This window comes from Eublepharis macularius, chromosome 1 (genome assembly GCF_028583425.1).
Source record: "Eublepharis macularius isolate TG4126 chromosome 1, MPM_Emac_v1.0, whole genome shotgun sequence".
NCBI classification, from domain to species: domain Eukaryota; kingdom Metazoa; phylum Chordata; class Lepidosauria; order Squamata; family Eublepharidae; genus Eublepharis; species Eublepharis macularius.
In genome coordinates this window covers 234,454,334-234,470,281 of record NC_072790.1, presented here as the reverse complement: position 1 = coordinate 234,470,281, position 15,948 = coordinate 234,454,334, and the positions used below count along the sequence as shown (strand labels likewise).

General features: G+C 45.8%; 1 protein-coding gene across 3 annotated transcripts in view; it reads right to left on the bottom strand.

Moving 5' to 3' along the window:
- The window catches only part of MACROD1 (mono-ADP ribosylhydrolase 1), a 384,893-nt gene that overhangs the window by 109,522 nt on the left and 259,423 nt on the right, over window positions 1–15,948 (bottom strand). For 2 of the 3 annotated variants that reach the window (XM_054993301.1, XM_054993310.1), the window contains exon 4: window positions 13,466–13,495. The exons of the other annotated variant lie outside the window; for it this stretch is intronic. In XM_054993301.1, the coding sequence (XP_054849276.1) occupies window positions 13,466–13,495 (30 nt within the window). The remainder of the gene's footprint in view (window positions 1–13,465; window positions 13,496–15,948) is intronic. 3 annotated transcript variants of the gene reach the window in all.

The following is a 15,948-nucleotide window of genomic DNA, read 5'->3' as shown; positions in this document are numbered from 1 at the left end:
CACAAAAGTGAGGAAGGATTTTTTAAAACTCCCTTTTGAACTCTTTCTCTGATCTGCATCCACTTCAAATCCACAACAACCATCACTTCAGGGTTGTTTTTCTGGGAGGAAAAAAGACAGTCACAACAGGGATGTCTGTCTTTTTCCCTGTTACAGCTAAAAGCCAATGGATAGATTCATATGACAGCAGACAATTCTTCATACATTTCTAAAGTCAGACCGTTCAAGAATTCAACCAGCACTTTGCATTACACTTGAAAACAAACTTGGAGGCAATGCAGATCTCATAGCATCAGGGTAACGTGATCACGGCGTTACTGTTAGCATGGTTTCTGCAGCGTTCTGGACCAGTCGTTTCTGAGAGGTCTTCAAAGGCATTCCCCCCCCCCCAATAAAGAACATGGCAATCATCTAACCCTTGCAAGGAGCAACACATGGATAACCCATGATCACTGGATGTAGCCGGATAGAATGACGAAGACGCCGTTCTCTGGTGATCGTTCTCTGGTGCTTCCGTTGTACGCCACTTAAGATTTTGTGTGTAAAAAAAATACCTTGGGCTGTGCCTGGAACAGAAGGCAACAGGACTTGGCCAATGCAGACTCTGAAGTGCTGGCGTGCTGTGATTTCAGCCATCCGCACCCACTTCTGCGGAACTGGAGGCGTAGGGGAGGGGGTGCCATTTAGTCTCCTGGCAGCTCTTTGGGGTAAAATTAAGCTGTTTTACCGTCTTTGGCTCTGCAGCCTGTAGATGCTACTGTACAGTAATGGGGTAATAAGAAAAAAATTGGCCCCTTGCCTTTCATAAAAAAGCACTCCCTTGACATCCGGTGTGAGAAGATATAGGGGTCCCACAGGGAGGGGCCCTCTGGAAGCTTCTCCTATTGACAGTTTGTTGTTCTCTTCATTAGCTCAGCTTGACAGAGATTTATGGGGGATTTTTGTGAAATAGCCGAGTTCCGAGGTCCAGCTTTTTAACGCCATGGGGAGATTTATGGCACTTAGCGGTGCGAGAGTGCATTAGCGGAAGGGCAGAATCCACCCCCCCCCAATTCCTTCCTCTCTTTTTAATTTGATTGCAAAACAACTTTTAAAGGCAGGAAAATAAAATCCAAGGTAATGGGCTTAATTGTACTTCTGGACAAGGACGTCTGGGGAACAGCGCTAGAGTGCTGTGGATGGGAAGGAGAGAAGGAAGAGACACGCTGGGATACGACGCGCGAGCGTGCGTTCCTTGAAGCCAGGCAATCAGGCAATGCTGGGTATGTATAAGGGGCACAAAGGGAATGGATCCCTGTCAGTCTTAGGAATGTGGGGGGGGGATACACGCTTAGCTGCATCTCCCCCACTCTCTATGAGACCACAGTCTGTTGCAAACTTGCTGAATTGGACTATACACTACTTTCTTGCTTTAAGATGGCTGCCAGGTTGGCAGTGGCTGGAACAGCAGCTTCTTGCGTTTGATAGCATTGGTTTTTTTAAAAAAATCATTCGATGAGCATAATAATCCTTAACACTGGAATAGCAGTCAGAGAGTTCCAAGTGCTTCCTGTTAATTACCCAAGCCGCTGACTGGGTGTGACCAATAGCTAGTTGCCACCAGCCATCAGAAGTCATCGATGCTCATTTAAAGGAAGCATTTTCTAGCCACTGATGATCACCTTTAGCTAACAGCAAAATATAGCAGCTTAGAGAGAAAGGTCATCTCCTCCCTTCGGATGGCCATAGCAACACCGTCTGTCTTTCTGTCCCTGTACAATTCAATTTTGTTTTAAAATCTTCTGACACTTGCCTGTCTGTCCCTCCAACAATGTGAGAAGATTTTCAGTTTTAAAAAAATCTATGGCCGTTCTGTTTCCAGGTGCTAGGCAAACATCTGGATGAACACTCGCTTGCACAGATGTGCCCAAACAGAAGCATTTCGCAGGAGCTATTTTTAGCGCCCCACTGGTAGTAGCAAAAAAAGAAAAAGTCCCCAGTTGTCGAGAGTATTGCTCTCTGTGGCATCAATCTTACCGTGGTTTTAAGTGAGCGCTGTCACTTCCCATTTAGGAGGAGATATACTCATATCCTCCTGGAGATGTAGAAATTGATTTTGTTCTCCCTCCCTCTCTCTCTCTAGTGCTGAGCTATTTTGCTGATTAGGAGTTTAGAAATTTTTCTGCCTGGTGGGCTGAATATCTTTGGCTATTTATGGAAAAGATCCCGAGTTGTTCAGCAAAGATGTTCTAATTGTAGGAACAATGTGCCCAGCTTCCTTTCTCTCTGGCCTTTAGATACATCCACAGTGTCAGGCAAGAGCCCCACAGCTCAGTGGGAGAGCGCATATTTTGCATGACAACTGCATTCACTTCAGTGAGGCCTGCACATGAGAGCTCTGTGGCACACCCTCTCCTGACTGCCCCTGTTTATGGCAAACACTCCGTGTCTTCTCCTACTTGCTCCTGGCAATCCCTGTTCTTAATTTGTCTTGGATTTCGCCCTCTGAAGGAAGAGTTGGAGGTGACGCCTTTTAAAATGTGCATTAGCTCCACCTCTCACTTTCGCTAGGGCTGCATCCACACGGTGGAGAGGATTCTACTCTTTGGAGAATGAAGAGGAACGGGCTTTGTCAACAGAACTTCCTCATGTCAGTTTTCTATGCAACTACTATCTCTCTGAAGGTTAAATCCATAATGGGCATGGGCCACTTCTCCAGATAACAAATGGTGATGAATGTGTTTGAGTAGCAGCTATTCTATAATAAGTAAAGCCAGATCCAATGAGAGATTAAATATTCTAAAGTTTTTTAAAAGGAAAGGTTTTATGTTCACTTTGCTAGTGCAGCAGGCACCCTTCAGGAAGAGGAATGGTGTGTCTACGGCGGATTGGAGACATCGCACCAACTGAACTGATCCTCAGTGTGAGACCAGAGAGACCCTATTTTCACCTGTGGAACGCTGAAAGGTGGCTTAGGCTAAGAGACGCCTAAATACACCCACTAAGTTTCGTGGCCCAGGGGGATATTTAAATCATCTCATCTTACGCTGTGACCATTACATGGCACTGACTTCACGCAGATGGCATGTGAGTTGCACCGATGGCTTTGGGAACTGAGGGCAGGGGATGGAGTGTCCTGGGGCAGATTCTGCCCCCCCCTTCCGCTCCACACACGATGACGTTTTCGTATCTACTAACAGGGATTTTTTTCTGGGAAAAGAGGTGGTGAAACTCACTGGGTACCATGCGCATGCGCGCAAAGCGACCACATTATGACATCACATCTGGGAAGTGATATCACACAGGCTGTGGCCGCCCCAGGAGCGCTCCCATGCACCACAGAGGGCCAGATTTGGGCCCAAATCGGTCCGGAACATGCTGTTGCGTGTGAGAGAGCACTCCCCTGCCTGGCAGCGGCCCAATCCTGGCCGTTTTTGGGCCCAAATTGGGCCGAATCAGCCTGGAATAAACCGCTACCACATGGGGGAACCCAAAACGGGCCCAAAATGGCCAAAACAGGCCATGATTTGCTTGCCAACATCCCTGTGGTCGATCCTAGCCTGACTTGTGCCATGGCCCATGTGGGTATTTTTAGGAAGCGCTGGAACGCAGTTCCGCTGCATTTCAGCTGAAAAAAAGCCCTGCCTACTAACATTTCACAGAAGAGGGGCACATGTAACACACCCTCACCTGATACCCAAAAGACATATTAGAAAAAAAAATCATTGGAACATAATAATAGAATATTGGTCTCTCTATTTATAAGTCCACCATTCTCCCAAACATCAGGATCCAAGTGAGCTTGAAAATGAAATCCTGCCCTCAAGTCATAATTGACTTATGGGGACCCTGGGTGGAGTTTTCATGTCAAGGGACTAACAGTGGTAGTTTGCTATTGCCTGCCTCTGCAACCCTGGTCTTCACTGGAGATCTCCCATCCAATTACTAACCAACAACGACCCTGCTTAGCATCTGAGATCTGACGAGATCAGGCTTACCTGGGCTATAGTGAAGGATATTTGGCTCGACCAATCCAGAAGCCTCCTCTTGCCTGCCAATTGATTTATTTATACTCCACTTTTCTCCCCAATGGGAACTGAAAGCAGCTTATGACATCATTCTCCCACCCAGCACCATTTTATCCTCGCGACAGGAACCCTGTGAGGTAGGCCAGGATGAGAAAGAGACTGGCCCAAGGTCACCCAGCGAGCCTCCACAGCAGAGTGGGGATTCAAACCTGGGCCTTTCAGATCCTAGTCTGATGTGTTCGCTTCATTGACTGCAGGGGCTGAGGCCAATATTGCAGAGTGGGGGGACCTACTCTGCAACAGGTAGCTAGCTTACTAGGGCTGTGCCCCAACCTCCTGTTTCACAACCTGAATCTCTGGCACCCTCCTTGCCTGATTTCAAGGCCACGGGGACCAGGGAACCGAGGTTCTAAGAGCATCCTTTCTGGACGGCGGGTTCCCCTGCTGCAGAACGGAGCATCTCTTGGTCTGTGCCTGGCAAGCCTCCTGCATCACCTCCCACTTCGCTGCCGCCTCAGCTGCACTGGGGGGCTGAGGAAAGGGGGCGGCTTGCCACAAAGCTTGCCGCTTCAGCATTATTTGTGAGCAGCGAGATCACAGGTTAATGGATGTGAGGATAAATCCCCCTCGGTTCTTGTTTATCAACGTTCAAACTTGGGCGACAGGTCCAGGGCTTTAAAGAGCGGAAATAAAATGGGATCGCTTTGGGTCAGGCATAAATAAGAGGCCCATTAACGTTGGCAGTGATGCCATCGGGAATGGGTGGCCTGGGGGCTGGGCTTGTTTGTTTGCCTGGCTCCTTCCTTTCCTTGCCATTTCCCTTCCCCTTTTCGCGCACCACCTTGGGCTTTGACTGTGTGTAAAATCTCCGCTCAGCAAGGCCTGCCTGCGCTTGCAGACGGAGTGCAGATTTGGGAATGGTGGCCGATGACCCATAAAGGGCATCCTCCCGTTTCCGGAGGTGCCCTGGCACAAGTCAGGCCAGGATCGAGCACAGATGTTGGCAAGCAAATCATCCTTTTTTTTTTTTTGCCTCTGGCGTTCTAGGAATCTCTGGAAGGTCACTGTTCCTTTTTAATCGATAATCCCCAAGCTGTTTACTGTGAAGGAACGGCTTGCAGGCCATGATAAATGAATTAATTAAACGTATAGAGGCTCCTATGAGCACAAAGTAACCATCTGCTGTGTCTCTGCATGATTCACTGATCTGGCCAAGCCTTCTGCCAATCAATGAAGTAGACTACTCTAATACACTCTACATAGGTCTTCCCTCAAAGTCAACACAAAGACTTTGCTGGTGCAGAAAGTCAACGCAAAGATGCTGGTGCAGAACGCTGCAGATTTAATTATTATCAGGAGCTAGGCATATTACTCCCATTCTACGGTCACTCCATTGGCTACCCATCAGTTACTGGGCTCAGTTCAAGGTTTTGGCCCTTCATGGCCTTGTCCCTTATATCTATAGGACCCCCTCCCTCTACCTATGTCCAACCTCAGTAGTTTCACTGATTTGAACAGGGCCTTCTGCAGGTGCCACAACTGGCAAGATCACCAGTTACGCACACACACACACACAATCTCGGTGGTTGCCCCACTTCTATGGCCTGCCTAAGTGAGGCCAGGAGAGCTCCAACTCTCCTGGCTTTATGCAAACTATGCAAAAACTGAATTATTCAGAAGGGCTTTTTTTACACAGGTAATGGGACTGTGCTGTAAGGAAATGGTTCTGAGAGATGTGTTGGTAAAAGGAGAGAGACTGTTGACTATACTACTGTGTATTGTCTTTTGCTGTAATTGTGCTCCTACTGGACAGTTTCTCCACATTGTTTAATAGGTCATGTCAATTTGCTTATCTTTTGTTTCAGAATTGTTCCAGTTTTGCATCAGTTTTCTGCTTATTTCAAAAATCCTATTCTATTGTTTCCTGAATGCATTGTTTATTGCACGTCCCAGCCAGTTGTCATATTGACTTACACTGTATAATCGGCCATGAGTCTCAGTGAAAAAGGCAGACTATAAATAATGTAAATAAAATTAAATACAATAAAATGTTACTACATGGACTGTGACTCCCGGTACAGATATAGAGAAGCGTTCTTCACTTTCAGAAGCAGGTGCCTGTTATAACTTTGCATGAGTTTCTGCTCAGGTCTAGTCTTATTCCAGTTGGCTTCTACTGGAGTAAATAATTCTGCATTGTGTGTGACTGTCAGACACTGTCAGTATAGAGACAATGCAAAATTACTCACCCTGACAGGAGTGCAACCATTCGGTCTCTGACTGAGTCTCTACTCCTGGCTTGCCTCCTTCTAATCAGAAGGCATGCCTAGACCAGTAACTCATACAGATACATGGGGATGGACTCATCTGAGAACAGGTAATTTTTACTGTAAAACACACTAAAGAAAAATAGATTTTCATTGTAAGAGTGAAGCATCTCTCTGTCTTTTTAAGTTAAGGGAAATTTGCTAGCCGTGAATAGTCTGTGAAACATTGCTTTAAGCAGAATATTAATTACTGCACAGCTAAGCATGGGCCTTTTCGGATGTTTATTTTTAAAAAAATAAATCCACTAAAACCCTTTGCAGAGATTGTAAACCTGGCCCACACTCAGCTCTGAAAACAGTATTTCCAACAAGAACCCCCCCCCCCCAAAAGAAAACCGCTGCATTTGTTTTGGGAAATGGGAGTTCATGAAATTCCCTAGACAGGGCAGGGCAGTAGTACTGTACAGTGGTTACAGCCAGTGTGTTGTAGTGTCAAACTAAGACCAGGGAGACCCAGGTTCATCCTGTCAGGAAGCTCACTAAATGACCCTGGACTAGTTGCTATCACTGTCAGACCTGACTTTCCTCACAGAGTTGTGGGGATAAAACGGGGAGGGAAGAGCACCTTGGACGTTGGACCGCTATGCCGTTGTGGATGCAAGTATGAGGAATCCCTGAGAACCAGTGTGGTATAGCAGCTACAGTGACAAACTAGGATTTAAGTAAGCCAGATTTGATTCCTCACTCTGCCATGGAAGCCTGTGGGGTGACCTCATACCCGTCACATCCTCTCAGGCTAACCTACCTCACAGGGTTGTTGTGAGGGGGAAATGAAAGAGAGGAGCTGCTTTGGATCCCCAGTGGGGAGAAAGGTGGGATAGAAATGAAGTAAAACAAAAATAAAGCACAGCAGCTGCAGCTCCGTGCCCAGCGGAGGCAGCATCTGGCGAAAGGTTCCAGGAAACAAAAGATCAGGAAAACTGAATTTGCTTCTTTCAAATGTTGAAGAATTTGAGCTGCAGCAAAAAGAGGCATCAGCTTTACAGGGCATGTAACTGCCATTTGTGTGTGTGTGAGAGAGAGAAATCCAGGCATCCTGCTGCTTGGAGAGTCATGAATGCCTTGGAGAGCCAGGGGCTGCCACTGTCCAAGCATGACCTCTCTCCAACCAGATCCTGGAAGTCGCAGTCCTCCCAGGAGCCTTGTCAAAAGCCGAGCACAACCTTCTACTTGTGTAGAGAACAGCGAGTCTGGAAGCATTAACACACGATCTCCTGGAGGACCCGAGAAGCTTTTGTTTTCTGTGCACATACCACGCTGTTCCCGGCTGCGTTGAAAGGGGCCAGTCCCCCCATTCCTGCAATGGCCCTTGTCGCTTTCTTTTATTTTCCATCAAAGATACGCTTTTTCTGGTGATCTTAATGTCTGGATTCTGCAAGATATTACAAGGTGAAGGAGGACAGGCCATTCATCTTCGAGACGATGTCACGTCTCAAAAAGGCACTACCAATCTTCCTTGGTTCCGATATTTCCAGCTTGGAGACTTTACTGCTGGCAGCGTTAGGCCAAGGATATGGAGAAATTTCCGGAGGGGGCCTCTAAAATATATTCTTTATTGAAGTTAGAAAGTGCACAAGGAGGGAGGGAGCCAGGGTATAGTGGTTAGAGCAGAGGGGTCTCCAATCTTTTTGTGCCTGTGAACACCTTTGGGATTCTGACATAGCATAGAGGGCACAGCTACAAAATGGCTGCCGCAAGATGTGCAGCCAGCCCCACAATGGCTGCAGCAGTTTATCTTCAGTCTCACAGTGAAGGTCTTTGCACTGTGGTGGCGGCTGTTGCCAAAACAATGTTTTTAAAAAAAATCTGCCCAGCCAATCAAATCTCCAGTGGCCAATTAGAAGTCTTGCTGGGCAAAATCCCTGCCCACTTTCTAAAAGCCATTGGCTGCCACCAGGAAAGGTGGCCTTGAGGCCCTGGTGATGTTCAGTCATGAAAGAGTTAAATTGTTGTTCTGTTTATTTAGTCAGATAGCTACTTAGCATAGCACCACTTAGACCTTAAGTGAAAGTCCCTGCCAGTGAAAAGGGAAGTATTATGCATAATGAAGAGCTCTAGAATGCACCATGGGGTAACCAGTTTATTGGGTGGTGGGCAATGAACTAGCAACATATACTAAGGTTTTATGGCTCTTTGTTCAGTCTTAGTTCAGTCTGCAGTTTAGTCTATCCTGTCCTAATCTGACCAGCAAGATGTAGAAGCTAGTTAGCAATTCTTTATTTTCTCAACAAATGTACCCTTTTCCTTGATACATAGCAAAAGTATTTTTCTAGAGCTATATCCACAGGAGTCAGTCTTTTGATTCTACTGCGCAATAATCGCTCTGCAGCTTTATCCTCTAACACATGGGTACCTTGCTGGCTTAGCGTTGGACTAGGACTGGGTTCAAAGGGGACAATTCATTGGAGGGGATCTAGGAGGGAAATGCATTGAGAGGAAGGACTCTAAGCCTGCCTGATGCCTCTGGAAGTCAGGAACAAGGTTTGGAGGTGCTGACTTTCCCTTAATGTCTTTTCCCAGTGTCTGGCAATTGGGGGTATACTGCCTCTGAATATGGAGGTTCTATTGCGCTATTGTATTTCATAGGTGTGGCCTTCATGAGATGTGGGTGCTAGGAGGAACCTTGAGCAGGTGAGTTGAGGGAAGACCTGGTGCGAATGGCTGGACAGGAGAAACGCAACTTGCTAAACTCCCTTTTTTCGGGGTTTTTTTTTAAAGTATCTGGCAATCCTTCCCAGGAACCCAGTGGCACTAGAAGAGCCCTCATTCAGAGAAGAATACTGCAGGGAACCAAATCGAAACAGCTTCTCCTCCTTTTTGGAGGAGCACAGTGTAGAAAGGTGATGCTTCAAAACATTTAGACCTAAGAATTTCTTATGGGAAAAAAGGAACAAACAAGAAATAACAGTGATATGCTCTTCAGCAGCCAGCAGAATAGGACTGTAGTCTATTTCAGTGTTTATCGTATTATTACCTTGGTTTCATTGCGTTGTTTCCCACCTTTGCAGCCCACCTTCTGTACTTTCACCCCTCCGCCCAAGGCTATTTTAGCACTTAAAAAGGCACGAGGTGGGGAAGAAGATCGCCTAGTCCCACTTTGCTGCAGGCCTGATCAGGACTGGGCCCTCACGCTGCTTTTAAGTGGCTGAATCCAGCTCTAAAAGGGGGTCAGTGTCCACCAGAAGTGATGTCAGATAGCTCTAGGAATCACCAGAAACTCTATAGTTTTACATCATGGGTGCAGATGACAGCGCTCCCCTACATTGTCCCCACTCCCAAAGCTCCCAAAAATCATCAGGCATGGGCCGTTTTCACATGTCGTTAACATTGCGCAACATTGCGCAACACTCACAGAACGGTGGCGACTTCATGGCGCATTTCTGACGTCACCCCGCCATGATTATGTTTTTATGGCGCATTGATGTCAGAAATTGTGCCATGAAGTCACCACTGTTCTGTGAGTGTTGTGCAATGTTGTGTGACGTTAACGATGTGAGAAAACAGCCATGGTTTTGTTATCACTGATTAAGTCCAATTGCACTGTTTATTGGTGGTCTTTGCTGTCTGGTTGAACTGCTTTTCAAATTTTCTAATCCAGTTTGAGTCTCAGGGAGAATGCAGGCAATAAATGAAGTAAATAAATACAGTGCTACAGTATACTTTTACAATGTTAACCCAGTATTTAAATTCGATGGGTTGTTTTAAAGTGTGGTATGTAAGCTTGTTTGAGTTTACTTTTTAAGAGAAAATTAAGATATAAATATTTTAAATAAATCCTACTGCAGAGGTGAAGCAAGGGGCAACCAGGGACAGGGCTTTTCCAGTGGTAGCTCCTTGCTGTTGCAATACTGTCCTCCTTGAAGCTCGCCTATTGTCCTTCAAGCATCAAAATGTTCTGACATTTCTTTTTACCCAGGCTTTTAACTAAGAGGATTGATGTTTGTAAATGGTTTTTACATTCTAGCCTGAAGACTGCGTTACAAGGATCATGTCAAGCTACTCAATATTTTTATGTTGTTTCATGTTCTGGCTGCTTTTTATGCAGGTGGCGGCACCTGTATTTGTGGTTATGCTCATCTGCCCTTATTTGCAGTTTAGGCACCAGGTTAAAACTGTCTCATACTTACTGGAGCTTTTAGGCTGCAATCTGAAGAACACTGTCCTAGAAGGGAGCATCAGAATTACTTAGACTTGCTTTCTTAATGATTGACAAGCATGTTATAATTCCTGCTGTTCCGAAGTGATGTTAGTTTTTGGGAGTTGCTTGCTGTTTCCCTAAGACTTTTAATATGTGTTGCATTATTGTACCTAAAATTCAGTCAATTAATTAGCATTTTAATTGATAGAGGCTGCCTTGGAAATGTTATATTGAAACACAAAGTATAAATTCTTGAATAAATAAAGAAAATGTTACGCCAATGCTGAAGCAAGCATCTTGGTAGCACCGGAATCAAAGCAATATCAGTTACTTCTGCTCCCGAACTTCTTAACACAACAACCTTACTGGCTTTCAGATCTTTCAATGAAAAAACTCTTGCTGGTTGTCAACTGGTCCAACTACTTTCAACACCCAAGGGAGTAATTAAAAATATGTTCCAGGTGGCTGGCCATCTAAATGGGCGGAATTAATCTTTGCTGTGGCATTGATTGCCCAATAACTAGTGCCCATCACAGCCCCTTCTCCCCATCAAAGACCACTCTTCTGTATAGCGGAACAGCACAGCTCACAAAAACACTGCAAAGTATACGCAGCGCACTTCTTTCAAAACACAGTAAAAGGAAAGTGACTTAAACGAAAAGTGAAGGATTGCAACACAGGTATGAACCCAGTCTAAAAGTTTTCCTCTAAAAGGAGATTAGGCACATTTGTTGATAATAGGTCTATGATAGTTAAATGGAACCTCCACATACAGAGGCAGTATATCTCTGAATGCAAGATGCTGGGGACATACAGCACAGGAGAGGTGCTGCATTCATTGTTGTTGGGCTTCTTGGGGGTATTTGGTTAACCAATGCTGGAAGGGGCTCACTGGATTAGGTAAACTCTCAGAGCCAAGCTACAAGTGATGCCTGACACAGGTTGGACACTTGTCAGCTTCCCTCAAGTTTTGATGGGAAATGTAGGCGTCCTGGTTTTCCAGCTTGGCTGTCCATTACAGCTGCAAGACCAGGATGCCTACATTTCCCATCAAAACTTGAGGGAAGCTGACAAGTGTCCAACCTGTGTTAGGCGTCACTTGTAGCTTGGCTCTGAGTCTGATGCAGTAGGGTGGTTCACACATTCTCACGTTTTTATCATCAGTCTGAATTAAGCATCACGGAACAAACTGTGAAAACAGATAACTGGGACATTCAAGATTAGCATACTGGAAGGTACTAATTCTTCACCAAAAAAACAAGTACGAAGGTTCCCTTCCATAAGATTTGGCAATGGCCTGTAGCTAAGATGGCTTTTTTTAATGGGGGAAAGGGGGAGGGAGGTTACCCTTCTGAAATGCCAAAAAAGATGTGCCAAAGTACGAAGGGAGACAAAATAAAAGTGGAGAGATATTGAATAAAACCAACTGACACCCACAAAATGAGAAAAAATGAGATTCTAATGAAAAATGCAAAATCACAGTAAGAAAAAAATCACTATAAATCCAATATCGCACAATTCATACAATGCTTCAAAATGAAAAAAAAATCAAAGGATATTAGCACAATGGCATCAATAAATGTCTGCAATAAGACCATAAATAGAAGGAATGGAATATAACAGAGCAGAATGACATCTGCTAGCAAGTCATTGCGACGTACCATCTTCCTCAGATCCAGAAGATATTCTTCTCTTTTTTCTGTTTCCTTATTTTTACCAAACCCATGAGATGAAAATCTTTTTATAAATGAGACCTCCAGAAAATACATGACTGTGAGTATTCAATTCCACACTCCTCCTCAAGCAATTCAAATTCAGTTTGATAATTCATCGACCTGTTTGAGAGCATTTGGCAGGTTGTTGTGCTGTGTTCCTTAACCATGTGGTACAGCACAATTGGTTTTTTTGCACCTGCGCATTTTTCACATCGCCTGATTGCGTCCTACTGTCTCCCATCCTTGCTGTGTAACTGTTCCCTTCGGCAGGCAATTTTTTAAAAAATGGACGATTAGCTCATGCTCAAATCATATAAATCAGTCGTTCAAAAATGCTGCGTTCCAATACAATTCTATCCTCCAGTATTTGGCTAAGAAGTCCTTAGTGACGCTAATGACTGCCGGTCCATTTGAATTGTTGGCGTCTTCGTGCCTGTGCAGTTTTGGGAAAAGCCAATGCAAAACGATTCAGCAGGCCTTTGCATCTGCTTGGCACAAACCCAACATATTGAGCGATTGGCTCATGTCCAATCATCACCTTCAAACATGGTAAATTTGACAGTCGAATGCATTTTTGGCAACATCGGTAGCGTCCTTCAATTGGATGAATCTGGGATACCAAGATTCAAGCTATGAAGTTTGATGAGTAAGCTTGGGACAATAATTCACGCTCATCCTAACCTACCTCGCTGAGTTGTTGTGAGAATAAAAAGAGGAAACATGTAAACCACCTGCAACTCCTTGGAGGAAAGGCAGGATAAAAATGTACTAAACAGGTAAATCAATAACCATTTGCCTTGATAACAAAATGCCTCCCTCCAAAGTCAGATGCTGGATCCATTTCTGAGCTCTCCAAAGGAATCTGGCAGATAAGTCTGATAACCTCCCGGTGGGGCCTGAAGATCTTTGGCATTACAAATGATCTCCAGCCAACAGAGATCAGTTCCCTTAGAGAAAAGGGCAGATTGGAGGGTGGACTCTATGGCATTATACCTTGCTGAAGTCCTTCCCCTCCTCAAACCCTGACCTTCTGGGGATCCACCCCCAAATCCCCAGGAATTTCCCAACCCAGAGGTGGCAACCTTACTGACAGACCACAGAATATTGGACAAGACAAGCCATTGGTCCAAGCCGCAGAGGTTTTCTTTACGGCCCTGGGGCAACCAGGCAACCAGGCAGTGCTTGTTTCCCTCTTCTTGTCACTCCCCTTCCCTTTCGAACCAGCAGAGATATTAATTTTAAAATCGTGAAGAAAAAGGTATCAATTAGGAGACTCACCGCCGCCGCCTCCCAGCAGGGAACTGTTAGCTATAAAGAAAACAGAGAGAAAGATGATGCTATTAAATTGCTGCCAGTACGAAAGCCATCTCCGTTCATTCACAAAACCGTAGCCTTCGTACATCTCGCACCAACCCCCCAAGGGCAGTTAACGTCCCTGCCAGTCGCTGAAGGAGTTCCTCCCCTTGCTGCATTTCAGAACGGCTCTTTGGGCCGCATCTATCACTTTGTGGAAGCCCGAGTACTTACAAATCTGGGAACTCCATTAGTGGCCTCTTCAGTTATTTATTCCACTGATTTAGATCCCATCTTTAGATCACAGAATGACAGAGCTGGAAGGGGCCTTACAGATCATCTAGTCCAACCCTCTGCTCAGTGCAGGAACAGCCTCTGCTGCCAACAGGATCAACTTCCTTCCCTCCTCTAAGTGACAGCTTAAATATTTCAAGAGAACAATCCTGTCTCCCCTCAGCCTCCTCTTTGCCAAACTGAACATGCCCAAGGCCCTCAGTCTTTCCTCGTAGGACTTGGCCTCCAGGCCCCTATCCTCTAAGGCGACTTACAAATCGCGCAATCACTTAATTATTTCATAAATATCTAACCCTCAGTGGCAAATGGCCTGCTTTGCGTGTTGAAGGGCTCAGATTCAATCTGTGGTGCTTCTAATTTCATGCAGCAGCAATGGAGCGTCCACACATTAGTTTTCCCCCCACTTTCCTTGCTCCAGCCTCCCACTGCTGCGATTCTTCCTCCATGGCAAGGTTTTCACAGTTTTTTAAAAAAATTACATGGTAATTGACTTATTGCTGAAGCTTAATTCTATGGTGATGTCAATTACCAGGTTTTTTTAAAACCTCCAGCGGCCTGCACAGTGATGTCACTGGGAGGCCTAGGAGTGAGTGCTTTGCACTGGGCCGATTTGGGCCCTAAACGTGGAGCCCAAATTGGCTCTGTGTGAAGCGTGGAAGTACTCATTCCCAGGACTGATGGTGTTGCGCTGTCCCGGGAGCATACCCGGCATACCCTGTTCCTCTGCCTTCCCCCTCCCCTGATGGCCAGGTGAGTGGTGGTGGGAGGTGGAGGGTGGGAGTGGGGGAACCCCTGCCCCGACTAGGGGACCTGGATCCCTACTTCCTCTGGATATTTTTTTAAAACCTCCATTTTAGGCTGCTTCCACACAAGATTGCAAAAATGTGCCCTTGATATGGCAGCAGCAGTGAGCGGCGTGGAAGGGAGTGGGGACAGCATCCGCAAGCCCTGTCTCCATTGCACTCACTGCTGCCTTCCCCTCCTCTCTGTCACAGCAATGCTTCTGAGCCCAGAGCCCGCCCTTCCCCTTCCCCGATTCAGCTGTAACATGAAAAAAGACCATTAAAGGACTGAAGGGGGGGGGGCGATGTGAAGATTAGCATTGCTGTTTTGAAGGTAGAGCTTCACTCTGCCCCGCTCCCCAGAGTGGCTCCAGGCAGAAGATCCACGTGGCTGCTCCTCCCACTACTACGTTGCACATTCCCCAAAGAACCAGATTTCATCATGTTTTCCTTTAATCCAGCTCATCAGGTAAAAAGTACAAGAGCTGCACATGTCGTGCCTGGATTGGTTACACTTATATAGCAAATAATATAGCAGGGGTTTCACACTGTCCTCACAGGTAAAAATCTGTAGCTGTAGACTAGAGTTGCAAGACAATGACCAGTACCTGAAGGGAGTCAAGTTTGGGGACATGAGGGCACAGCTGACAGGGGCCGTTTCCACACAGCTTACCTTGTTGGGGAAAACAGCGAAATCTCGTGAGAAGATGCTGTTATCACGCGAGAAGATGCTGTTATCGCACAAGAAGACGCGATAACAGCGTCTTCTCGCATGATTTCGTGCAAGATTTCGCTATTTTCCACAACAAGGTAAGCTGTGTGGAAACAGCCAGGGAGGTGCTGTTGACATGAAAAAAACCAGAAGTGACATCATGCCTCTCTAGGAATAACCAGAGACACTATGGTTTTATTTTCCAGAGTCCTAGTTTGACACAATGTCACTTCTAGGTTTCCCCTGAAAGTGACATCATGCTGCTACACTGATGCTGATTTTTTAAATTAATTTTATAATTTTTTCTCCTGCTGACTGATGCAGTGGTGGTGGGAAGCAAAGGATGCTTGCTGGAGGTCTCCTCGTCACCCTGTCATAGAGACAAAACCAGAGCAAAACCTTGGTATGCATACATATTAACACTCCCAAGTTCACCTTACTGTTTCATGAAGAGGCAGCCCAAAGGACTCTATCCCTTTGGTACTGCACCTTCAGTAGCACTGCTCTGGCAGCAAACTGCTGCTCGATGTAAGCCAGGTGAAAAACAGACTCCTGTTCCCCTCCACTAGTCAGGTGTCATCAAGAGGACAGGGGTTTCTCTCCACCAACTGCGGATTAGACAAAGCTCCAGCTGCAGAGCCTCTTGACAGTGAATGCAGCAGCCCAGGCCTCCAGGGGAG